The sequence below is a fragment of the Vigna angularis genome, chromosome 3, assembly GCF_016808095.1.
Source record: "Vigna angularis cultivar LongXiaoDou No.4 chromosome 3, ASM1680809v1, whole genome shotgun sequence".
Classification (NCBI taxonomy): domain Eukaryota; kingdom Viridiplantae; phylum Streptophyta; class Magnoliopsida; order Fabales; family Fabaceae; genus Vigna; species Vigna angularis.
The window spans coordinates 19,886,163-19,912,812 of record NC_068972.1 but is presented as its reverse complement, the minus strand read 5'-3'; the positions used below and the strand labels follow the sequence as shown (position 1 = coordinate 19,912,812).

The following is a 26,650-nucleotide window of genomic DNA, read 5'->3' as shown; positions in this document are numbered from 1 at the left end:
ATTTATATATATATATATATATATATATATATATATATTATATTTTGTATGTTTTTTATTTATTTAAAGTGACTATTCTTACAAATCATAGGATTAATAGTGGTTGCAAAGCCTTTAAGTCTTATTTAGTATAAAAATACATTACTTTTGTCCCATAAAATTTATTTAGTTAATTCATAAGTATTATAAAAAGCTGAAATTGTTGCTATAAATTTGACTATATTTTATATTATATTTAAACATTATCCTTTTAAATTATTTATTGATATACATTTTCTCTCAATTAAAATAAAAGATCATTTGTCATTAAAATTATTTTTATTGAATATATATTTTATTATAACAACAAAAAATAGGATTCAGTGTTATAGAAAAAATTAAAATAAATTTAAATAGTATATATAGATATTTCAGAACAGTCGTGATATATATAGACATAAGTATGAGAGATAATGGGTCAGGTCGAATACGGATGGTATTTATGTATAATTTGATTGGTTAGATAAAACTGTATCTATTGTCCGATTCACTACTTACACAGATACCATTTAAAAAATATCCACAGATGTTTTAAAAACTGGATGGATACTCACAAAAAAAATTATTTTATATATTTTTAAAATAAAATTAAAATATATATATATATATATATATATATATATATATATATATATAATATAAAATTAAATTAAATATAATTTTAATTTTAATTTTAATTAAATTTAATCTAATAAAATATTTTTTTATTTTATTTTTAATTAAATTTAATAAAAAATACATAAATTAATTTTTTATTTTATTTTTTTCGGGTTGGTACCGGACCTGAAGCGGATATTGTTCCCGGATTTTTTCGCCATCTACGTAACAGGGTATATCAAGGGTATAAGAAAAAGAAATTGTAGTGACAAGGAGTGCTTCAGAATTAGGGAGTGAGAACAAATTTGCAAACCCTAATTCCTTCATTTCCCTTTTACATGGCGTCCCAAGGCAAAAGAGGTGGAGTATCGCTTCCTGCCAGGCCCAGCGATTCCAACTCCGTACTGGCCAAGATCTCGCGCTCCTCCATTGTCGTCCGTGGTAGGGAGGCTGCCGGCGACGCTGCCTTTGTGGCGAAGAAGCTCCTCCAAAGCACCGGCAAGGCGGCCTGGATCGCCGGCACCACCTTCCTCGTCCTCGTCGTCCCTCTCATTGTGGAGATGGACCGCGAGCAGCAGCTCAACGACCTCGAGCTCCAACAGGCCAGCCTCCTTGGCACCCCTGCCCCCAAATAAATACGAGGTTTTCTCAGATCCGTTCCTTCCATTTCAAACCACTCGCTGCATGCGCTTCTGCCTGCTTCTAGGGTTTCCGCTTCCAATAATTTTACCTTTCTAGATTTTGATAAAAAGGAACACTTTCTGTGAGAAGTTTTTGTGTATTTTTACTGTTGATACTGTCATTAGTTGTTACAACGCGGTCGCCGATTGTGATTTACCTGCTGTTTTTAATAGAATGATTATGTCTCACTATGCATTGAGATGCTTTATTTTTTCTGTGATGAACTTGAGAAGGGCCTCCTATGCTGAATAGAGTGATCGCATTTCATAGGTTTAGTCTTAGACTAGTTTCGTATTGCAGATCAAACTTAGTTACTGTTCTTATATTTTCTTTGAGTATTGTTTTTGAAAAACGTTTCTTTAGCTTATGATGGTTGTGCTTGTTATCATACTTTTTTTCAACTTTAAAAGTAGTTTTGGCTTCAAATTCTTCACGTTGGGGATTACTATGGAAAGGGAAGGTGCTCGAATGCATGAGGAGCCCGAATTATTCTGTTGATTGTTGGGCACGGTTAAATTCTTTCACTAGACACAAAAATAAAAACAAAGGGTGGGGTTGAGTCAAATCAATAACTTGAAGTTATGATCATTTGGAAACCGATGGTCAATACTATAATTACTGAATGCTTATTGTTTAATTTGACCCACTTTGTGCCTGTGCCTGAAAATGGTATAGTCTTTGGTGGCTTCTTAGCTTCTTGGTGAGTTCATTCGAACCCAGCATGTAGAAACACCCTAGTTTTGGATTTAGCTTTAAGTAACCTTGGCTTATTCTCAGACAAGGTGGTTCTACCTTTTCTTGGATGGGATGGTTCTGATTTTATGGTCTGGTTGAACACAAGCTAAAAGTGCATCTGAAAGCATCTCCATTGGAAATACAGAGCTTTTTCTAGTAGAGAAGTTTTTTGTTTTCAAAAGCATTTCTGGCTTTGTATCTATCTAAACACCCTCTTAGTATTTTGTATTTTTTGATATAATCCTAATTCGAGTTTCATTCATAATGTCCTGTCAAAGTTTAAACTGCTTCATCTGATTCAAAGAAGTTATGCCATCGTCAACTGTTCTGTCACTTCATTCCTCTCTGTAGGCTCGGTGCTACCCAAACCCATTGCGTTTTTGTTATCTGGAAGATCTTGTCCACAAGATCTGTAGCACACAGTTTGGTTGATGCATTCTGATGGTCCAGTTGGTTGTGACTAGCACCTCTAAGTGCCAACGAGCAGACGCTTATGGTGCATTGATTGATAAATTTTTATATTCTTGTTCACTATGTTAGTTCATATATGTTTTGGAATATGAGAAAATGGTGGAGAGGAAACCTTTTGCACCCTCTCGCCACGATTGGAGTATATCACAGAATATGGTTTTGCTGTTCTCTAAAAGACTAACCTTAATTCACATCTCATATAATGGAGGCATTAACTGAAATTTATCAGTTTATCAGCACTAGTGCACTATGTCTGTTTGTTTGCATCTTTTTCTTACAATCGCGATTTCTCTCCCACTCTCGAAAATATAATTTTGAAAATAAAAAATAAAAAAAGTAGTGAATTTTAAAACTACATGTGTATAACTACTGGAATGAAGACATCTGGTTGAGACGATGCCAGTGAAGTGAAGAATTAGGATTAGGGGTGGTAACAGGTCCTACTTTAATCCGTTAGATACTCATTTAAAAAAATTTTTGGATATTTTAAAATTTGTGGATACATAAAAATATTAAAAAAAGTATTTTATATATTTTTAAAAAATAAAATTTAAATAAAAATATAAAATAATATATAAATTTTAATATAAATAAAATAAAATATAAACTAAAATTTAAATTTAATTTAATAAAATATAAATTAATTTATTTTAAATTTAATTTAATAAAATATATATTAAATTATTAGTTTTTTTTTGTAGGTAACGAATATACGTGAGTATAATAGTATAATATTGGATAGAAATTGTATTACTTTCTATTGGAAATCTTACGGTAATCATAATAAGCTAACTCTATCTTAATTTGGATAAGAATTTTTAGAAAAGTAATTATTTGTATAAATAAAATAAAATATAGTGTTTGGAAAGAGAAATTAAAGAAAAATAAAATTGATTAAATTTAAAAGTGAAATTTGATTACTTAAAATTATAAATTTTTACATTCTATTTAGAAATAAAATTCATTTCACATTTTTTTCATATATTGAATTTATGTTTTTTTAATATTTTTTTATTCAATTTCGATGTGAATATCTTTAATTGAGGTGTGATCATCTCATCTCTGGTTAGAGACTCATTATTTCAAGTAAAGTTTTATTAATGTTGATGAAATTATGTAGATTAAAATAAATTATAAATATTTATACCTTGATATTGCTAAGTTTTTTCTCTTCTTTTTTTCAAAAGTTACTGTTACTTCTCAATAATGTTAAAGTTTTGTAATTAATGTTAATTGAAGTTTTCTTGATTAATATTGGAAAAGAATTCTTTTTTCTCTAGATGCATGACAATTTATAAATTGACATGTTAGAACTTTTTTAATTGACATTGATATAAATGATTTTTCGCTTGATAATGTTTGGTTTATTTTTTTTAATATTTTTTGGGTGTCATATATATAAGTTTTTCTAATAAAATCATTTCTAGGTAAAATATGTAGTAGTTAATGTTAACCAATATCTAAAAAATAGTCTTTTTGATCTATGTAGTTATTATTATTTGATGGTAATTTTTATAAAAAATTAAAATTTAATAATGTTTTTATTAAAAACATATTTGACAATTGATGGTTGCTCGACATGTTCAACGTATTTTATTATTTCCAAAGAAGGCCATTATAAATCTAGCATGTACTTAAACACCATGAAACAAATAATGCTTATTAAAAACATACGCATTTATTTTAGAATTAATATATTACACATGTGTACATGAATGTTTTCTTTTGATATATGAATTACAAATATCTTGATGACACCCTAATAAATTTATATAGTTCACACCCACTGTTTTGTCCTCTTTCCTTTTTTTTTTCTTTATAATACAAAATATTACTTTCTTTTATTTACAATAATATCTATAAAAGTATGTTTTTCAAATTGTTGTATAGTTTTAAATATTATAATTAGACAGCGTAATTTTTATATTAATTATTTTGCCTCTTTGTATTTCATTTTGGGGATGGAGATGCATGTAATGTAATAATTCAACAAGGTACTAAAATCATAGCCTCTTCTCTCACCTAATGTAATTTGTAATTACCCAACAAGGATCTATTTGTTTACTTTTTCTGATTTTTTATTTCTTTTTGGTTTAAAATAAATAAATTATTTAATAAGAGTAGCTTATTAAGTGATTTCCAAAATCAATATTTTTTAATACAAAAATGAAGTACCTTTATAAATCTTCGTGGTTTCGAGTTTTTTAACTTTTAATATTGGTTAAACACTTTCGAAAGTCTTTATTATTGTGGGGTTTTCTCAGTTAGATCTCCGTCTTATAGATTTCGTCTTTTATATTGAAAAATTGACTCAATTGAGTCATTGTCGTTAAATCAACTTAATGAGGTTAAGTTTTTTATGACCTGTGAGGTTGACGTGGACATTTTATGAGACGTGGCTTGTAGAGACCATTATACGTGGTTTTTTTATTAATGAAACACTTGTACGTGACATTTCTAAAAGAAACATTTTTAAAATTGGGATTTTTCTGAAAGATTTTAAAATTAGGGTTCATTAAAATTTGAATTGGGTTTAAAATTGGGAAGAGGAAATCTGAAGTGAAGTGTATTGCAAGCACATGTGAAGTCCTTAGTGGAGAAGGAATTTGGTAAATTAGGGCATTGGAGGTTGCTATCTAGAGGTTGGACGTGAATCGTGAAGTCCTTCAATGTGTATCACAAGCGATTGGTGTGGATTTTCGTGGAAGCACTAGTGTAGTCAGGGGAAACGATAAGGTTATTTTCGCCCATAGGAAACGGTTCCTGAACCAAGGCATATCCAAGCGAGGCAAAAAGTGGTAGACTTTTTGCCTCGGTTTAGAACCGAGGCATAAAAGGGTATGATTTTGCCTCGGTTCAAAGTTAATCGAAGCAGTAGGGTTTTTTATTTTTTTTAATTCTTTTTTCGCAGGACTTTAAGCCTAGGTTCCCTCTGAACCGAGGCAGTATGTCCGCCTCTACTGCTTCAATTGGCACCTGAACCGAGGCAGTAAGGTTTTTTTTTCTTTCGCCAGTCTTTCTGCCTCGGTTGAGGACTAAACCGATGTCATATGAGTGTTTTCTGCTTCGGTTATAGTCTCAACTGAAGCATATTCCCCTACTTCGATTATGGTCCCAGCCTTTCTAACATTTTATAGTTTTTATCAATAAGCAAATATGCGATGTATATAAAATATATTTTTGAATTATGTAATTTAAAAATATTAATTCATAATATTTTTTAATTTAAAAATATTTTTTAAATTGTATAAAAATTAAGTGTTTTAAACTTTCTTTATAAACCATGGAAGTTAATGAAAAATTTATGGTGATAAAAAGATATCATTAATGATATCATGAATAGAAAGAATATATGAGGTGTTACAGTTTGGGAGACAAAAGGAAAAAGCAAAAGGTGAAAATGAAAGATTGGTTACAGTTTTTTAAGATGAATAAGAACAAAAATGCAATTATGGAGCAATAAAAAAACTACAAGCTGCTAGATAAAGTATCCTATTTATATTTACCAAACTATGCTTAAAAAATTGGGCACTCATACATTATCATTCAAAAAGAATTCCCAACCTACAAAATCACTTCAATAGGTCATTTACATATGTAATTAATTGTTTTTAAAATTTTAGAATGTGATAAGGAATTAGAGACAAACATAGTATCACATTCAAATTTAAAATCTTTAACTCTTAGAAGGTTCTATAATTTTTTCTCTTTATATCTAAACAAAGAAAATACATAGCAGGGACAAATATGACAGTTTAATCACACACCACCCAGGAACAAGTGTCCCACATTTCACTTTCTAAAATCATGTTGTATGATTCAACCATCTCAAAAGTATATCAAATTATACAAAACCAAAAATGTATTGTGATAATTTTGATTTATTTTACCACATTACATCTCTGACTTTACAGAGTCTTAAAATATATTCATATAAGATGTTATATCTATATCAATCACATATAGGTATGCATGATGTTGAATTGTCAATACTTTTCACCTTTTCTCTTAAGCAGTGACTTGAGAAATAAAAAAGAAGCAATTAAGAAACCCAAAGCTGCAAATCCTCCAACTACAAGAGCTATAGTCCTTTGTGTCTCTGGTTGTCTGAGTGATTCTGATCCAATCAAACACATAATACAAGGTTTCTTATTATTAGAGTTTTGAGAAATGTACACAACAACAACCATTAAGTGCAGAATTTAAGCAAAAAAACACATATTTTTGTTAACAAGAATCATTCATATATATATAATAAATCATTAAATGTATTAGAATTATTATGTTTTACTAGCTAACTTTATAAAGTAATCTAATTAAATAAATATAACTAAGAGTATATTTATCATGAAAAATATATTGTACAAAAATTAACAATAATTTTAATTTATTGAAGAGGCAAGTTATAGTTATTGAAACAAAAGAAAACTAACCGTCAATATTACATAAAGGTCATGATTTCATATTTGAGTACATATATCATTTTAATTTCTTTTTCTTTATCTTTTTTTTTTCTTTATCTATATGAGAAGAGAAAATACAGACAAAACCTAAAATGATCTAAACAGGGAAGATCAAATACATTAATTGTTACTGATATTTAAAGTTTTAATGATATGGAGAATTGCTCGTGTTAAAGGTGTATTGTTCGTTAACGTTTATATGTGATTCATAAACTAACAAGCTCGTCCTCTTACTAAGATCCAATGAATTCCTTCATCAACCCCACTTGTAAATCCACAAATGAAATTAGGCTCAATTCGGAAGACAAATAATATTACACATAGCAGTTTTTTTACCAGATAAAGAGAAACATGTATAGTACTTTGCTAAGTAGGAAATTTCATGAAATAAGGAAAAGAAGAAATTTTTTTTGTTAGTGTACCTGCAGAAGATGAGGCTCCTCTCTCAGGATAAAAGCTATAGCTAATGAAACATTTGTGTAGATAAATTTGTGCAGAAACAGAGTCACCACACTCTGCCTTGGCTTGATCCTCAGCACTCTTCATACAATCCCCACAATCATCTTTGCCCAAATCACCCTCACACTGCCCCAACACATACAAAGACTGATAGCTCCCTCTATAAAACAAATCTCCACCATTTTTCACATCACTTTCCACCATACCAAATGCACTCTCCCTTCTCTCCTCAAACCCATCGTCATAACTATCTTTCTTCGACCCACAAACCTTGTAAAGTAGTTCAGTCTCACTCACCTGCCTAAACCCAACAATTTCATACCTCAAGTAGCATCCAGTAAGCTGAACACGTGAAGCTACCACCTTGCCACACAACTTTTCAACCATGTCAGGAATCTTGCTAACACAGTTGTAGCAATCAGTGTCTGAGAGGTCCCCTCGGCATTGGTACAGACCCATCATCACATTCTGCCCTTCTCCAGAGGTTGTACTGAAGAATGCCTTTCTTCCAGATTCTGACACCAACGAATCCAAGAGGGATTTCAGGTTTTCTGAGTATATCCCAGATGGGTCCTCTAGTGTTTGCTCTGCACAGCCCTTGAAAACCAAGTTTGTGATACCTGCATCTGACACGGGAAGAAGATGAAGAAACCAGAAAAAAACAAAGGGTAGAGAGTACCAACTTTTTCTGATCATGCTCGTTTGAGGGATTAAACAAACTGAAGTTTTTTCTTTTATATTTTGCTGTGTTTCTCACTTTTATATGTTACCATTGTTGTTCATCTTGAAGAGAGTAACAGTGACTGGAAGTGGTTTATTCTGTTTGAAGCTGTTGATTTTGATTGCATGAAAATTTTGACTGGAGCCTTTGAAGAAAAAAACTGTTGAATGCATTGACTGAACTTACAACATTAATAATTACGAGTCACACAAACACCGTGTTCCAGCTTTTATTAATTAAGTTATAATGATTTTTATTATTATATTAATTTTTAATTGAACGGAAGAGGAAAATAAATTATAAAACTATAAGCAAATGACGTTGAGTTAAACAAAGCCAGCTAATATAGACGTTAAAATTTTATACAAAGTTTTTAACAGAAATGAAGGAGTTAAGCCGTGTGAGTGCTAGACAAGTAATTAATATCTTAAGTGTTAACTAAAATTTTATTTTTATTTTAAATATAATCACGGCCGATGTTAAATGACATGCCTATTTCTTCTTTGCGTTAACAAAACTATTTTTTCTACCCCAAATCTATATATAATAATAGCAAATTCGAAGCAAATGTTATGATCATTTAAAAATTTATCAAAGTTCACTTTCGAAATAATTTTTATACTTCACACATATCTAAAGTAAAACTCTCGGTATTTTTTTTCCTGGGGTTATAAAGGAGTGGTAAAAAAATATTTGACCAAAACCAATAAACATAGTTATCAAATTAAAAAATCACAACTTAATACTACTATTATTGTCATAGCTTTTGTCTTTTTCCTTGTAGTTCATAGTTCATGCAGTGTAAAATACCAAAAGATGGATTATATTTGTTATTTTTATGCTTTTCACATCTAGTAAAGTTGTAAAAGAGGATCACAAAGGATCATAATTAATTAAAAAAAAAACAAAAAAATTGATTAATGTCGAATAATGACAAAATTCGATGTTAATTGACGTTAAAAGACGTCAGACATAAAGAAATATCCAACGTCAATGTGCTCTACTCGAGACGTCGGATTGTTTTATATCCAACGTCAATTAATGTCGAATTTTTTAAATTCGACGTCAATTTAACGTCTCCTGGTATGATATTGGCCTCGAATTAAACATTAAAGACCGAAAAATAACAACATTATACGGTGTTTTGTACTACTATATTTGGACCTTAATACAAAGTTTAGAAATACTCCATGATGGCTCAAGAGAAAGAGTTTTGCTTCACCTTGCATAAATGATTGTAACTCTTTTTAAATGTGTTTGGGTAATTGTTAGGGGGTATGTCATCATCTATTTAGTAAGGCGAGGACATGCATACCAAGATCATATTCCTAGTCGTTCAAAAAGTTTAAAAACGTTTTATTTAAGGTCGTGGTGACCAACAAAAGGTGTTCACATTTTTATGACTAGAACAACAACCCTAAGTTTCCTTTTTTACTGGATAAACAATCCGATTAGGTACCAGGAGTGGTTGAGGGATAATATGACGGATGAGGATAAGAAAATTTTAAGTATTCTAGACCAACTTCCCTGTCGATTAAGGAAATAGTTAAAATATACTTATCTCTCCATCCCTTGAATGATATGACTGGAGAATATATTATTTCAAGTACTTATCTCTCCATCCCTTGAATGATATGACTGGAGAATATATTATTTCAAGTTGATTATAAAGTAATATATTGGTTAATTTTGAATAATTTTTTATTCTTGCAGGACTAATGACATATCATGCGAAGAAGATGGGGGTAAAGAATGTGTTCCAAAGTCTGAGAAACAAAATATTGTTTGGCAATAAGTAGGGAGAAGGGTCATCAACTCCTACCTTGAAAGGGCCAATGGTATATATCCTCCCTCCCCACGTGATTGCCCCCAAGAAAGTCCAACCCTAAAAATTCAAGGGAAGGGAAAAGAAAGGAAGAGTTTGAGGATCGAGCTTAACCCGCCAAAGGGTAATTCTGAGTATCAGGGCGACTATATGGGGTTGCTTGATGCTCAGTTACGTATGAAGCAATGCGTCCAATTTAATATTAGCGAGGAGGATCAGTATCTAATGGAAGAGAGTGATCCTGAAATATTAGTGAGGGCCTACCTCGAACTTCATAGTTGATTTCGCAAAAAGATCACCAAGCTCTTGAAAAAAGAGATAAAGGATGAAGGGAAACTAAAGATGGCTAATGAATTGGAGGATTTGAAGAAGCAATGTGTTGCTAACAAGGAGGCCTTTGAGAAAGAGATGGAGGTTGCAAAGAAGGAAAAGAAAGAGTAGGAGAAGAAACTTAAAAGTTGGAGAAGAATTGGTGTTCCTCGGGTAGGTTCCTTGAAAGGATCCCTCTTGGTTGGTAACTCAATGGAGGAAAGGATTCTTAGAGTGTCGAAGCTAAAGGAAAGATGTGTATGGGTAGAGAACTTTATGAATGATGTGGGGTGTACATGATGTTGAAGGGTCTTTGGAGTGTAGATGTCAGAGGACGAATGTGTTTGGACTGAGAACTCTATAAGCTAAGGCATTGTCGTGGTTTGTTACGAAAAGTTATATGTTTTTTTATGTCATAGGTTTGAAATGTTGAATGCGTTTATTTTCAAAATTTAGGTTTTTGTTTGTTTTATAATAGCTCACCCTTTTACTTTGTGATAATTGTTTTCACCTATGATGATCATGATTTTTCACAAGAGCAAATGGTCGTAGGTATTGAGGAAGATGCACAACACTAGGGAAAGTAATCAACATCAAGAAATGTTGCAATAGTCTTTTAGTCTTATGCTTTTATTTTCAAATAAAGTCCATGTTTATAAAATAATATATTTATATTTGTGGAGATTTTCAATAAAACAGGAATAAAGTTCTATTTTAAGTGTTTAATTTGTGTTAATTATAGATTTTATGTAGCAAAAAATTTAGGTGTTATAGGCATTCATCACCATTAACCACCACAATTACAATAGCCCGTCAAATCATCATTAGACACCACCACGATGAAAAAAGAAAATCGCGCCAACACTAAGAGTAGACCTGCAACTTCATCTCCACCACGAGAACCCAACTCACGTCACAGTCCTCCATGTCTAAACAACCTACACATTTGCACCAAAATGTGCCAGAAAACAAAACCCAGATCTACATTGTCAATTGCAACGAGCATCGTTAAAGTAGATCGAGACGTGTCATTCTCCATTGCAATAGAGCAACACTGCCATGAATACAGATCAACATTCGAACTCCAAGACCTAGAAACCACATATGCAACCAACCACCACGCATGAACAAGAACGAATAAGAAATTTTGGGCTTGGTCTATCTTGGACTAAAAGTAGAAACACTGTAAGGTCTAAAGTGAAAAATTAAACAAAGTTTAGTTCTTGGTTATTTTATCAAATATATATATATATATATATATATATGGAAATATCAACGGAGAATATCTTCCAAATATTTTAAAAACTTACCAAATATTTTAGATTATTTGGGAAATAGTACATTATTAGACAAAAGATTTTAGTCACAAAAAAGGCCGGTTCAAGTTTTATATAAAGAGACTAGGAGAAACAAAAAAGGGGCCTCAACAACTATGATTTTGTGCAGTTGCCATCCACCACTTATTTTACCTTCTTTCCACCCTTTTTTAATTTTTCTTTCATTCATGATATATATCACCCCATATATGAATGACTAAGCATCTAATGTTTGTTCTCTTATAATTTCATTATGAATTATATTATTATATTAAAATTTTTTCTTTGTTATTTTTAATTATTGTTGTGGTTTATTTTTCTTTTATGTTTTCTTATCTCTAAATTAAGTAAAAGTAATGATGATGTCAAATTTATATGTATAACAATAATATGAGTTCAAAGATTTTTTAAACTTTAATTAAGATGTTACTTTGATTTAAGTTAGAAACTTTTATATGATTGAATGAGTTTTTGTCAATAATTATGAAATTACTTTGCTTTTTGGGAAAAACATTAACTAGAACTAATAAAAAAAGTTACTTTGATTGATAAGTTTTTACTTGATAATAGAGGAAAAAAATAAATATGATTAGAAATAGTATTATTTAACTGAAAAGTTACTTTGATTAAATTTGTTATGGATAATTCAAAATGTTTTTTCTTTTAATTGAAAAGTTACATTGGTTAAAAGTTACATTAGTTGCATAAACTTGGCAACTCATTGTCTCAACTCGTTCATACTCGGGAGTGGTGTCATACATAAATCATCTGTAGAGGGACGTGACTCAGTGTCGTGATCAATAGTGCAATACTACTTTAGGATTCAGGTTCCTAATCTTCAAGGCTAACTTGCCAAACCTGTTAATGAAGGTTCATTAAAGATTCCCTTTTCTCCTACCTAACATTGAGAAATGTTAGAGAGGTGAGATGATAGTCCCGACTAGTTGCGAATCGTGTCATGAAAGACAACATTAGGTTATCGAAGCAGTCAATAAAGTAGGGGGTAAGCAGGTAAACCACTTTAGAGCTACTCCATTCAAAGTTGTAGGAAAGGCCTTCATCTGGGTCAATGCTACTTAATCCAATGGAAGAGCCTTACATTGCTTAGGGAGTGTGATTTCCATGATACTATTGATAAAGGGATGTTGACAATTTCCTCTAGCTATCAAGGAGTTGTTTGTTGCCCCTTCAATTTGGTAATCGCTTTCCCATTGGCTTTGTGTGCAACGTAAAGATGAGATGTAATTTTATTACATTATTGTTCATAAGTCCTTTTATTTGAATAAAACTACATCTCATCTTTACGTTGCACACAAAGCCAATGGGAAAGCGATTACCAAATTGAAGGGGCAACAAACAACTCCTTGATAGCTAGAGGAAATTGTCAACATCCCTTTATCAATAGTATCATGGAAATCACACTCCCTAAGCAATGTAAGGCTCTTCCATTGGATTAAGTAGCATTGACCCAGATGAAGGCCTTTCCTACAACTTTGAATGGAGTAGCTCTAAAGTGGTTTACCTGCTTACCCCCTACTTTATTGACTGCTTCGATAACCTAATGTTGTCTTTCATGACACGATTCGCAACTAGTCGGGACTATCATCTCACCTCTCTAACATTTCTCAATGTTTGCTAATCTTAAGTTAAAATTTTCTCCTTAACTTTATTGCGAATTATCATGTTGGTAATCTAGCTGAAATAATGTCATATTGGTTAAATATATGTAAACCGAATATATATTAACTTAGTTAACCGATATGTATTTGACTAGTTACATATATTATTTTAATGTGACCTTTGAACATTTGGAAGACATTTTAAATGTTTTGTATTTTATTAAACTAAGTACGTAATACTATAAAATCATAAAGTTGATACAAATTAAAAAAAATAAAAAAGTAACAACTGATTTTTGTAATAAGAGATCTATTGTTTAGAAAAAGTAATCTTATATATTTTTACTCAAGAGTGCATAGTTTTCTTTATATATATTTTTAAGTTTTTTTCAAATATTTCAAAAGTTGATTCAATATAATTATTTAATATTTTTTATCATTAATTCCGTATTTAGTTTATCGAAAAAAGATAATGTAATTATTTTTGTTAAATTATTGTTGCCACGGTTTGAACAAAATCACGTTAGCTAAAACACAAACAGTAAATAGAGGTAGAGAAAGAAAATTAAAGAAAGTTTCTTTAATAATGGCAACACCAATTTATTAGAAGATACATATTAGATCTTTTAAATAAAATAAAAAGGAATTGAAAAAAAAACCTGAAGTGCCCTAAAATAAATCCTGAAATATTAGAATAAAAGAATTAAAAACCTTTAACCTAAGATATTCGTATAACAGAAATACTGAGAAATAATAAAAGATGAAGGAATGGTGAGACTGAGGAGCCCTCTTTGTTTTCCTCCTCCTCCCTCACAAAAACCAAAATACTATGATCACCTTTCACCTTCCATTCTTCAATATCTCTTCTCTATTCTCGAATTAACCTTTCACCTTTAACCTTTCACCTTCCTTTCACCTTCTCTCATTCCTTCAGTTTTCACATTTCAGACCCATTCTCTCACTTTCCTCACTGGAAGTGGTTTCGATTCTCTTTTCCTCTCTCTCAGTTTAGTTTTACTACTCAAATTTCCTCTTCACCATTTTTCTCCCTTTGTTTTTTCGGTCAAAAATATTTTGTTTGTGTTTTTTCCAAACGGTTTTGTGTCGCTTTCATATTTGATTGTTGGATGAAGCGTTTAAGTTTCAGCTTGTAAGATCATCAATATCTGCTGTGTTCAAATACTCTGTTGCATGCTCATTGGGAGGTTTAGTTAGGGTTTTCGTGTAACGGCATGTGTAATGTACATGGTGGTTTTTCAAAATTTAACTCAGGTTTTCAGTGTGTTACTTTGCTCTTTCACTCATCTTATTGCACTTAAGTTTGTGTCCCTTGTCCCTTTTTCTCCCCTCATTTTGCCTGAGGAGCACGAATCATCTTCATTGTTTCTCTCTCTATGAACTTCACGTCTAGAATTGAAAGATCACGGAGATGGGGAAGTTGAAAACTTCACTTGACTTATTTTTTCCTTTGGTATTTTATTGTAAGCACAGGGACCTAGAAATGTTAATATTCTACTGCATACTGTGGGCTTTCTTATGAGAGAAAATATTGATGGTGTGGAATATTGTATTTCTATGTCAGGATAGCCAGTTATCTTATCGTTTAATTTCTTTTATTAATTGTTGTCTGGATTTTTGCTAATGTACCTACTTTGTTTTTAATTATTGAAAAGCTGAATAGCTAATATTTAAGTGTTATTCAAGCTTCTTCTTTCGAAGTCACTGCCAAAAGAATGTTTTGATCAAATAGCTCATTTCTCATAAATTGTGTTGTTGTATTTCTCTTTACAGAAATCTTTGAAATTTAGGGGTATTCTACATTTTGGGAACCTGTGGGAAAAGTAATTACTAGCTGATTACAAATGGCACCCAATAAAAGAGTGGTAGCGGCCTATCGTGCAATGGGAAGTCTTGGAATTGATGAGTCGAAAGTGAAATCAGCGATAAAGAAACTCCTCAAAGTGTTTGACAAAAACTGGGAACTTATAGAGGCAGAGAACTATAGAGTTCTAGTAGATGCTATATTTGAGGAGGACGATAATATGGTGTGTTTCCCACTTTATGTGTTTTCTCTCTAACGCATGTGTTTCTCCTGCACTCTTACTTCCAGGTTCGATTTTATTAAACAGGTACCCGAAGAGAAAAAGAAAGTCCGGTCTGACGATGTACATGACACTCATCATTCTTTGCCTTCCTTTTCAAACAACCAAGAAGATGAGACAGAGTGTGAAGAGGCTCAGATGCATAATGCCCAACCTTTAAAAAGGCTGCGATTAAGAGGCCAGGACAGTCAGCCTTTGCATCCTCTGACCAACATTGCCACCAGCCCTCCTTCGAAAAGGCCTAAATTAGAAGATAATGCATTACACCAGGGTTCTTCTGGGAAGAAACCTCAAAACAAGCCAGAGTCATCTGATGGGAATCCAAGGATTGAAGCACCGTTACTTAGACCACCAGATGACATTGTTGATAAGGGAAAGCAACCTGCATCAGCCCAAGTTTTGCAAAGAGGAAGAGAACTTACATCTGGAAGATCGTCCCCATCCACACCATCTAAAGAACGAACAGTTAAATCAGGGAAGTTTTTGATGCCAAACAACACAATACCTCGTCCGCTGGCACTTATCATACCCAAGGACGAGCCTATTGATGAAGTGCCTGATTATGGAATGCCCATTGCAGTGATTCATCCTGGTATTGGATGGATTATTCCCCTCATTGATTTGTTATTCTTCTGTGTTTGTGGCATGACATATTTTTTGCAACTTCCATGTTTGGATTATAGTTTGCAAAACATGGCTTTACTCGTCTGACAAGCAACTTCTTTTTCTCTTCCATTCAGCCCAAAAACATTTTCAAACACATCTAACCATGTTTTTCCAATCATCTTAGTTGTGGTTTAAACTGTGTCTGCACTCACCAAATCTTAAGGAGCAGTATTTGCTTGGTGGTATTGTGCATTAGAGAGAAATTGTTTTCTTATGTAAGTGTACTGGAAAAATATTTAGTGCTACCATCCCTCACAAGAATATAGAAGACAATTTGCAAATATGATTTGGTGTGCAGAATTGTGACAGAAAGCAACTGGTATAGAAATAAGTGCTGAATTATTTTCGCAAGAAATTGGTACTGAAACACCAAATTGCATTGGACACTGAAATGGTACAACACCACAAAAGTTATAAACGCTACACCCTCCAAGTTACTGAGAGCTTGGTCTCTCCCTTTCTCAGATTTCTCTCTGATCTCCTTTTTTCCTCCTACCCTTACCTATTTTTTGCTCTCGCCCGGAAGTGCCTGAAGGCAGTAATGCTTGCCCCCTAGTAAAACGTTAACTGTGCTAAACTGGTCACAAAACTGTCAACATCTGCTATAATAATTGTCCTATTTACTGCAGAATGTTATTTCTGGTTTCTCCTCTTATAATGTTTACTTGTAAGAGGTCTAACAAATTGCGATTTCCATTACCTTTGTTTTCAATTCAACTAATAGAAGGTAGCCATTGCCCGCTTTATACATGTTCTAACTGGCATAAATAATATCGAAGTATTTGCTGATTTATGTGCTTCTAGATCTGTTTTCTGTGTACACATACATAACCAGGGTTATTTGTCTCATTTTTTTTAATTATTTTGCTGTCATTTCTTAGTTATTATTTTGCCAATTAACATTCATTATGTGAAGAGGTTGTTTAACTGTTTTTCTTCCTCCCAGAACCATCACGCGTAAGGGACTCATCATTCAGGAATGGTGTAGCTGGAAAGCATGTCAACCATGATACTGTGACATCATCAGCATGCAGAAATAGAGTCAGAGATGAAGATGTTCTTCCTACCTCAAATGAAGAAGCCACTTGTAATGTAGAGATAGCCTCATCAACTCTTGGAGAGGTAAAACTTTCTTTGAGCTGCAGCTCAGCACTTTGGGGATCAAATTTTCACATGCCTAGTCGAGATGAACTCATAGAAATGATGGAGGCGAAATGCCTGCGTTCATATAAAATTGCTGACCCAAATTTCTCTGTTATGAAACTGTTGATGGATGTATGCAATTGCATGTTGGAACTCAGAAACAATTCTAATAATGATCCAGAAGAAGGTTCTATAGGGACATCCAATGTTCATATGTCGAAGGAATCACAAGAACCTGACACACTGAGTGTGGAAAGAAACAAAGAATTGGACACCCTTTCTCATGTTTCAAATGGATCAATCAATGTTAATCCTTCTGCTGCATTGGTTTCTCCCCATAGTTTCCTTCCTCGTGCTGACCTGATTGGTCTGAATGATGCTGTCTTGGTTTCCAAGATGGACCAAAAAACAAATGATTTTTCGCAATGTAATGCAAATAAGGAGCTGGAAGATTCTATGTCTCCAAATTCACATAGTTTAGTGATTGTTCCACAGCATCAGCTGACATCTGATGATATAAGGTCTTTTTATAATGCTAATGACCTCACAAAAGGAGAAGAAAATGTTGAAATTCCTTGGGTGAATGAATATACTAACGATTTCCCAGCATCCTTTAACTACATACCCCGAAACCTTGTGTTCCAAGATGCTTATGTTAACATTTCTCTGTCACGTATTGGCAGTGAGGACTGTTGTTCAACTTGTATGGGCAATTGTGTCTTGTCACCTTGTGCTTGTGCAAATAAAACTGGTGGTGAATTTGCTTATAGTTCTCAAGGCCTACTGAGGGAAGAATTTTTGGAAGAGTGCATTGCCACTAATCGCAATCCACAAAACCATTTCTTTTATTGCAAAATTTGCCCACTTGAAAGATCTAAGAATGATGGTGGTTTAGAACCTTGTAAAGGACACTTAAAGAGGAAGTTTATTAAAGAATGCTGGAGCAAATGTGGCTGTGGGAAACAGTGTGGAAATCGGATTATCCAGCGAGGAATAACTTGCAAATTGCAGGTGGGTGTTTAAGTAATATTTTCATTTGTAAACAAATGGTTTTTTCTTCCTTGTCGATGAACAATTTATTTTCTTAATTTATATCTATAGTGGGTGTTGTGAAATTATTTTATCTAATAAATCTCTGGAACATAGGTGTTTTTCACTTCAGAAGGTAAAGGATGGGGTCTTCGTACCTTAGAGGACCTGCCTAAAGGTGCATTTGTATGTGAGTTTGTTGGAGAAATTTTATCTATTAAAGAGTTGCATGAGAGGAACATGAAATGTACTGGAAAAGGGAACCATACATACCCAGTTCTACTGGATGCAAATTGGGATTCAGGATCTATGAAGAACAAAGAAGCTCTATGCTTGGATTCAGCTTCGTTTGGCAACATTGCTAGGTTTATCAATCACAGGTATTGAATTTCTCACCTATTATAAATTTGTCTTCAAGTTTCGGGAATAGCCAAGTGGACAAAAGTATATTGAGCCAATTAAGGGCCTCAAATGTTGAAACCCTACTGCTCTAACTTTGGTAACCATGTTTTAAGCAGATTAGCTTTCCCCTTTATAACATGTCTATGAAAATGTCAGTTTTTTCTCACTAAAATTTCTTAATACTACATTTCTATTGACATTACATGATTACGTTGTTTATTAATGTTGGCAAAAACTAAAGATAAATATTCATTTATATAGTTCGATTTATAATTTGTATGGGCAAATATATTTACATTCATTTTTGAAATCTGATACTTCATTAAATGAAGATGCAACCTAATCATAATAAGACAATTGTTGTGGGTGGTTGGCTTTCAACCTTACAACCTAAGAAGCAAATAAAACCATTATCAGTAAAATTTAATCAAATTTGGTAATTATTCATGATTTTTATAAACAAGACAAATAACCTGCGTTTCATTTTGATGCATTTAGTTCACTTTCAGGTATATGTCAAATTTAATCATTTATGGTTTACATGAACAAGATAAGTAACTTGAGTTCCACTTTAATGCATGTAGTTCACTTCGTTTGTTAGACATGCTCTCCTAATTATCCAAGGAGAAAACCTTTTTCAAAACACGGTTATGAATAAGAAATATTTCTGTGTAGATAAAATTGCAATAGAAAAAGCTCAAACAGAATTAGGTTAGGGTGATCAAATAATGTAATCCAAGTACAGAGTACAGAACTTAACAATTGCATGGGAATAAACTATACCGTTTTCCATTGGAATGATTCAGATGGTTGATTGTTTATGGAGATAGTTTGATACTTGTAGTTTCAACTTTCATTAAAGAGTGTCTAAGCAGACATTTGGCACATTATTTGGAAATTGAAAATTTAGAAAGTTTATAGTAATTATACTTCTTTTTTCCAGATGTTTTGATGCAAACTTGGTTGAGATCCCAGTTGAAGTTGAGGATCCTGATCATTATTACTACCATGTGAGAAGTTATTAAATCTTTTAGTAGCTTTTTTTTGCCTTGGTGGACTATTGAATATTTTCCTTACTGATGATTTTGCGTTAAAATGTGCAGTTTGCTTTTTTTACTTCCAGAAAAGTAGCAGCACTTGAGGAGTTAACATGGGTGAGCAAGCTTGTTAGTGTAATATAAACATCTTCAATTCTTTGTAATGCATATTAATTTTCCTTTTTAACTAGGAAGCATGATGGTGGCAATGACTATCAAAGTCAAGATAATTTGATTTATTCCTTGCAGAAATTATTTGGTAGTTGTTTATGGCTATTACATTAATTGGGTAGTTGAAAGTCCATTGAGAATGGTTGTAACTTGTACTGACTTGTCTTCTCATTTACTGGAGTTCACTTAATGCAAAACCATTTAATATTAATCCTGGAATCAAATTTTCACTGTAAAGCCTATTGTGTTACTGCAGGATTATGGCATTGACTTTGATGATCATGATCATCCTATCAAGCTGTTCCAGTGCAGTTGTGGCAGTAAATTATGCAGGCATATAAAGAGGTCAAACAGTAAGTTCATTCTGCAGCTATTCAGTCACTCATCTGCGGATTTCTTTTCAATTTCCAACTCAAAGTGTGGTCTTTCATCTTTTATTTTCGCATTGACAATTTCCATCTTATGCTCACTAATTTGTTGCAATATTTATTTTGTATAGTCTATTTCATTTTTCAGCGCCATATGTCCAGCCTATAATGATAATTGTAAAATATAGAGCTCATATTCTGTTTTGGTCTGGGGTTCTATTGGATAGTTGCTATTCTTCTTTTGGCAATCTGTATCTGATTGGGGTCATTTAATATGGAACTATATTAATAGTTCTGAAAATCTGGGGCTAGTTTTGTTTCGTGATATGATTTTGTACTCTTATGAATCATATCCTCTGTAATATTATACCCAAGAATGATGTTCCCATTAACATGTTTTGTTGGAATTCAATAATTTAAGATAAAAGTTAAAATTATTTTTGTTAAAAATTGAAAAATAAAAGGAAAACTAGAAGAATTCAGTGGGAATAAGTAGTTATTGTGGACAATGACTTTCACATCTGGGGCAATATGAGAGATATCAGATCATTTTCATGATGGTGTGCTTTTGCTGGTAATAAAGATATCCCAGAATATATTTCCCTAACTTTTACCAATCGTGAGAATACTTATTCCCATCCTCATTATTCTCAGGAATGAAACAAAGACATGTAACAAACATCTTTAATTGAAGAATTTTCAGGTTGTTTTCTGCTTTCACAACGTAATGATTTTTGCAGCTGTTAATTGTAATTAAACTGCACAATTTCGTACCAAAATAAAATTTTAAATTTACTTAAGCTGCTTTATTGAAAGTCATGAGGCAACTTGGTGGCTTTCCTTACTGTACACATACCTTATTTTCTGCTTTGTCTTATTTTATCACTTGGATATTCTAATCTTATTCTTAGCACGGATGTGGTACAGGTACTGATTAAATCACATATGAACAAACTGGGAGTTTAGAATAGATTTGAGCTTTTGATACACCGGACATACCCGAACTGTGGGAGATTGAATTCAATTCTCATTAATGTGATTAAAAGTTAAAACAATAATTTGTTAGGAACTTGGCTACCTATCTTTTTAAGGAGCATGAATCTATTTCTCATCGGACTTTTCTGTTTGTGACGACAACTTTTTGTTTGAGCAACTTTGTGTTGCTGGACTATATTGCTGATTTCAAATATAAACAATAGTTTGATTCGTGCATTATGCAGAACTCATGTATGAGGGGTCATGTATTTGTTGTGGTGAATAAGTTAAACATGATAAATATGGGCATAATGATGAGCTAATTGGATGCATGTTGGTGGTGGAAAACTATCAGCGTGGGGGGCTTTATGTGGTGACATATATTCTTTATTCAAATATTTGAGGTGTGTGTTTGATACGAGCTTTCATTGTTTTTTGTTACTTGTAATGTTGGTAATGAATTTCACTTTTTTTTTGTTTAGGATCCAGCAGATCTGCGTCAATTTCCGGATGATGATAAGTCCTTTCTCCGGCAAACCGATGTCTAACCGTGCTTTGCCGAGTTGTATTACAAGTGGTTGCTTTTGTTTGTTGGTTAGTGAATGTTAGGTTTTTCGTATAGATGGTTGAAAATTATTATCGGCATTCGTGTCGCACGAAAGAGTTATCTGTCATTTTGGGATTTATTTTGGTAAACTTATTACGAGGGGTTCAAATTTAGAAAAACCAAAATGAAGATTAGGCTGTAGTGAAGGTGAATATGTAGTTTATAGCTGCAGCGCATGTGGGACTTTGATATCTCTTAATAATATTAACGGACTTTGGTTGGAATTTCATGTTATGAAATTTATTAGAATTGTATGGTTTTTGTTTGAAGTTATTATTGATACTATTTTGTTACAGTACTTCATTTCTGTTCTCATTAAAGTACTGTACACCTAGCATTTGACATTGCTATATATGGGATGTTCTTACTGTATTCGGGTACAGTAGAAAATAGCAGAGGTTTTACGTGAGTTTCGACCAGGGACATAGAAAAGTGGAGATGAAACAACTATAAGCTGAATGATTCATGTAAACTGTAGAAGTGCTATACACTTGCAGTAATGGAAAGAAACATGTATGTTGTTTAACTAATACAAAAAGATGGCTGGTGTAGCTGATGACAGCGATTCTCTTCCATGAGGCTTGTAAAGGAATTGGTGGTCAGAAATAGAAGGCATGACCGGTCTAATGCTCCCTGGGTTCAAAGGAAAAAGGGTTTTGTAGTAACCATCCATAATTTCTGTAAAATTGCAAGTAGCTGCCACCTTGGGCATCTGTCAACGGTTATTCAGAAGGATAGGTTACAATTAACATTACAGAACCAAAATGTAAAATGTTTAGAAAGAGCATGCACCTGATAAATGTCATGCATGTAGGCATGAAGATTGGCATACTCAGATAGCTTCTTCTTGGTGCATTTAAACAAAACATTATACGCAAGATCAAAGCGAATGAGAGTGGTAAACAGACAAACATCCACAAGGGTGAATTGATCTCCACACAAGTAGCGGGAATTGGTCAAGTGATACAAAACAATTCATTCACCTATCTATCATACGCTTCTTGGCTCTGCGCAAACCCACACCTGCAAGCAAATCCAAAAATTCTCATTTCAAGACACCACTAACAATTATCATTTCAACTCTCAATTCCAAATTCCCCACTCACCTATAATCCCGTTATTCACATTCGGATATATGATTCGATACCATTCCTCAATCTCTTCCTTCAATTCAGGTCGCGATAGATCCAACTCGGGCTTCCCTGCCACGCCATTCAACCCAGAGTTAAACAACTAAATAATATCGTAACTCTCGTTGCACACAACGTTCTTCAAACCTTTATCCCACAACATTGGCACCGTCGATCTCCCATCATACCCACCTCTACCAAGCCCATAAACTTCCTTCAACGTTTTGCACCCGTTCGCCTTATCTAAACTTGGCCCAATTGAACCCAAATGAGCCACGCGCACCCCTTTGAACTCCCAAGACCTGTCCATCCTTGGTGACGCAACCGACACGGGCACCGCCTCTTCCAACCCCTTCAATGCCCGCACTATCAGGGTTTGGTGGGCCCACGGGCATGCTAGGCCCACGTACAGGTGGAGGGTGCCCAGAGAAAGAGAGCCCAAGATTTGGAATTTGGATGCGGGCCTCGAATACCCGTCGGAGGAGTCAGAGGGAGTGAGTTAGGACATCATGAGCCCCCACGCGGAGTTCCAGGCCATGCGCACCGAGGCAACGAGGATTCCCGGCGGAAGAGAGTGTCCCCACAACAATTTTGTGACTGAATTGAGCAACGATGAAGATGTGAAGTTTGAATTGTTGTTGTCGTTGTTGAGTGACATCCTTAGGCTTCCACGGATGTAGTTGTGGGAAGCTCTCGGCGGAGGATTCACCAGAAGAAGGAAAGAAGAAAATGAACAACTAGTACACGACGACATCGTTTTCGAGCAAGGTCATTGCCATTGTAGATGTTTTTAATATTTGTTCCATTTTTTTTTCTCAGAATAAATTCCAGTTCTCCAATATCTTCTACAAATTGATTTTTCTAAATGTTAAAATTGTGACAAATTTTAAAAACTATTTTTATGAATGCACATCGCTTTGTTATATATATATATATATATATATATATATATATATATATATATATATATATATATATATAATTTTTTTTTACTAAAATGAGATAGTAAATTTTTTGCTAAAATATGTTTTACTATGAAATGATTTTTAAAAAATAGTGCGATTATAATTTTAAAATTTTGGTTTAATTATTCATTTGATTTATATTTTTGTTTCTAAATTTGAGTTGGTTTTATAGTTTTTTTTTCTTGTATCAATTTGATTGTGATTTGTGAAAAGTTTATAGTAATTATACTTCTTTTTTCCAGATGTTTTGATGCAAACTTGGTTGAGATCCCAGTTGAAATTGAGGATCCTGGTCATTATTACTACCATGTGAGAAGTTATTAAATCTTTTAGTAGCTTTTTTTTGCCTTGGTGGACTATTGAATATTTTTCTTACTGATGATTTTGTGTTAAAATGTGCAGTTTGCTTTTTTTACTTCCAGAAAAGTAGCAGCACTTGAGGAGTTAACATGGGTGAGCAAGCTTGTTAGTGTAATATAAACATCTTCAATTCTTTGTAATGCATATTAATTTCCCTTTTTAACTAGGAAGCATGATGGTGGCAATGACTATCAAAGTCAAGATAATTTGATTTATTCCTTGCAGAAATTATTTGGTAGTTGTTTATGGCTATTAAATTAATTGGGTAGTTGGAAGTCCATTGAGAATGGTTGTAACTTGTACTGACTTGTCTTCTCATTTTCTGAAGTTCACTTAATGCAAAACCATTTAATATTAATCCTGGAATCAAATTTTCACTGTAAAGCCTATTGTGTTACTGCAGGATTATGGCATTGACTTTGATGATCATGATCATCCTATCAAGCTGTTCCAGTGCAGTTGTGGCAGTAAATTATGCAGGCATATAAAGAGGTCAAACAGTAAGTTCATTCTGCAGCTATTCAGTCACTCATCTGCAAATTTCTTTTCAATTTCCAACTCAAAGTGTGGTCTTTCATCTTTTATTTTTGCATTGACAATTCCCATCTTATGCTCACTAATTTGTTGCAATATTTATTTTGTATAGTCTATTTCATTTTTCAGCGCCATATGCCCAGCCTATAATGATAATTGTAAAATATAGAGCTCATATTCTGTTTTGGTCTGGGGTTCTATTGGATAGTTGCTATTCTTCTTTTGGCAATCTGTATCTGATTGGGGTCATTTAATATGGAACTATATTAATAGTTCTGAAAATCTGGGGCTAGTTTTGTTTCGTGATATGATTTTGTACTCTTATGAATCATATCCTCTGTAATATTATACCCAAGAATGATGTTCCCATTATCATTTAAGATAAAAGTTAAAATTAGTTTTGTTAAAAATTGAAAAATAAAAGGAAAACTAGAAGAATTCAGTGGGAATAAGTAGTTATTGTGGACAATGACTTTCATATCTGGGGCAATATAAAAGATACCAGATCATTTTCATGATGGTGGGTTTTGCTGGTAATAAAGATATCCCAGAATATATTTCCCTAACTTTTACCAACCGTGAGAATACTTATTCCCATCCTCACTATTCTCAGGAATGAAACATAGACATGTAACAAACATCTTTAATTGAAGAATTTTCAGGTTGTTTTCTGCTTCCACAACGTAATGATTTTTGCAGCTGTTAATCGTAATTAAACTGCACAATTACGTACCAGAATAAAAATTTAAATTTACTTAAGCTGCTTTATTGAAAGTCATGAGGCAACTTGGTGGCTTTCCTTACTGTACACATACCTTATTTTCTGCTTTGTCTTATTTTATCACTTGGATATTCTAATCTTATTCTTAGCACGGATGTGGTACAGGTACTGATTGAATCACATATGAACAAACTGGGATTTTAGAATAGATTTGAGCTTTTGATACACCGGGCATACCTAAACTGTGGGACATTGAACTCAATTCTCATTAATGTGATTAAAAGTTAAAACAATAATTTGTTAGGAACTTGGCTACCTATCTTTTTAAGGAGCATGAATCTATTTCTCATCGGACTTTTCTGTTTGTGACGACAACTTTTTGTTTGAGCAACTTTGTGCTGCTGGACTATATTGCTGATTTCAAATATAAGCAATAGTTTGATTCGTGCATTATGCAGAACTCATGTATGAGGGGTCATGTATTTGTTGTGGTGAATAAGTAAAACATGATAAATATGGGCATAATGATGAGTTAATTTGATAGGAAGCTGAGGAAACCTATCATAATTGGATGCATGTTGGTGGTAGAAAACTATCAGCGTGGGGGGCTTTATGTGGCGACATATATTCTTTATTCAAATATTTGAGGTGTGTGTTTGATACGAGCTTTCATTGTTTTTTGTTACTTGTAATGTTGGTAATGAATTTCACTTTTTTTTTTGTTTAGGATCCAGTAGTTCTGCTTCAATTTCCGGATGATGATAAGTTCTTTCTCCGTCGAACCGATTTTGATGTCTCACCGTGCTTTGACGAGTTGTATTACAAGTGGTTTGCTTTTGTTTTTTGGTAAGTGGATGATAGGTTTTTTGTATAGATGGTTGAAAACTATTATCGGCATTCGTGTCGCACGAAAGAGTTATCTGTCATTTTGGGATTTATTTTGGTAAACTTATTACGAGGAGTTCAAATTTAGAAAAACCAAAATGAAGATTAGGCTGTAGTGAAGGTGAATATGTAGTTTATAGCTGCAGCGCATGTGGGACTTTGATATCTCTTATTAATATTAACGTACTTTGGTTGGAATTTCATGTTATGAAATTTATTAGAATTGTATGGTTTTTGTTTGAAGTTATTATTGATACTATTTTGTTACAGTACTTCTGTTCTCATTAAAGTACTGTACACCTAGCATTTGACATTGATAT

General features: G+C 33.0%; 4 protein-coding genes and 1 long non-coding RNA gene across 10 annotated transcripts; 3 read left to right on the top strand and 2 right to left on the bottom strand.

The window, feature by feature from the left end:
* Window positions 1–888: 888 nt before the first annotated feature.
* On the top strand, window positions 889–1,595 carry LOC108325163 (mitochondrial import receptor subunit TOM9-2-like). Its single transcript, XM_017558183.2, has one exon. The coding sequence runs from the start codon at window positions 975–977 to the stop codon at window positions 1,269–1,271; it is 297 nt and encodes a 98-aa protein (XP_017413672.1). The 5' UTR covers window positions 889–974; the 3' UTR covers window positions 1,272–1,595.
* Window positions 1,596–6,264: 4,669 nt separating this feature from the next.
* On the bottom strand, window positions 6,265–8,305 carry LOC108325531 (plasmodesmata-located protein 1). Its single transcript, XM_017558617.1, has 2 exons — window positions 7,409–8,305; window positions 6,265–6,640 (listed from the first exon to the last, which is right to left on the bottom strand). The coding sequence occupies exons 1-2, from the start codon at window positions 8,139–8,141 to the stop codon at window positions 6,510–6,512; spliced, it is 864 nt and encodes a 287-aa protein (XP_017414106.1). The 5' UTR covers window positions 8,142–8,305; the 3' UTR covers window positions 6,265–6,509.
* Window positions 8,306–13,974: 5,669 nt separating this feature from the next.
* On the top strand, window positions 13,975–21,959 carry LOC108325873 (probable inactive histone-lysine N-methyltransferase SUVR2). 5 transcript variants are annotated; one of them, XR_001831901.2, is made up of 10 exons: window positions 13,975–14,241; window positions 15,027–15,280; window positions 15,365–15,929; window positions 16,950–18,157; window positions 18,293–18,555; window positions 19,521–19,587; window positions 19,681–19,731; window positions 20,042–20,138; window positions 21,374–21,532; window positions 21,611–21,959. XR_001831901.2 is itself a non-coding variant. In XM_017558983.2 (8 exons), the coding sequence occupies exons 1-8, from the start codon at window positions 15,098–15,100 to the stop codon at window positions 21,640–21,642; spliced, it is 2,466 nt and encodes an 821-aa protein (XP_017414472.1). In that variant the 5' UTR covers window positions 13,975–15,097; the 3' UTR covers window positions 21,643–21,959. The 5 variants fall into 5 exon arrangements, 2 of the variants coding, with proteins under 2 accessions (XP_017414472.1, XP_017414473.1); XR_001831899.2 differs by having other exon boundaries at window positions 13,975–14,716; XR_001831898.2 differs by having other exon boundaries at window positions 13,975–15,280.
* A 215-nt stretch (window positions 21,960–22,174) lies between these two features.
* On the bottom strand, window positions 22,175–23,673 carry LOC108325875 (uncharacterized). Of its 2 annotated transcripts, none has more exons than XM_017558987.2 (4): window positions 23,013–23,673; window positions 22,842–22,937; window positions 22,528–22,758; window positions 22,175–22,447 (listed from the first exon to the last, which is right to left on the bottom strand). In XM_017558987.2, exons 1-3 carry the CDS (start codon window positions 23,173–23,175, stop codon window positions 22,715–22,717), a joined length of 303 nt encoding a protein of 100 aa, XP_017414476.1. In that variant the 5' UTR covers window positions 23,176–23,673; the 3' UTR covers window positions 22,175–22,447; window positions 22,528–22,714. The 2 variants fall into 2 exon arrangements, with proteins under 2 accessions (XP_017414476.1, XP_052731571.1); XM_052875611.1 differs by having other exon boundaries at window positions 23,058–23,673.
* Window positions 23,674–23,975: 302 nt separating this feature from the next.
* LOC108325876 (uncharacterized) lies at window positions 23,976–26,543 on the top strand. The gene is made up of 4 exons (XR_001831902.2): window positions 23,976–24,139; window positions 24,233–24,283; window positions 24,594–24,690; window positions 26,173–26,543. It is a non-coding gene; the product is annotated as an uncharacterized LOC108325876 (long non-coding RNA).
* Window positions 26,544–26,650: the final 107 nt, after the last annotated feature.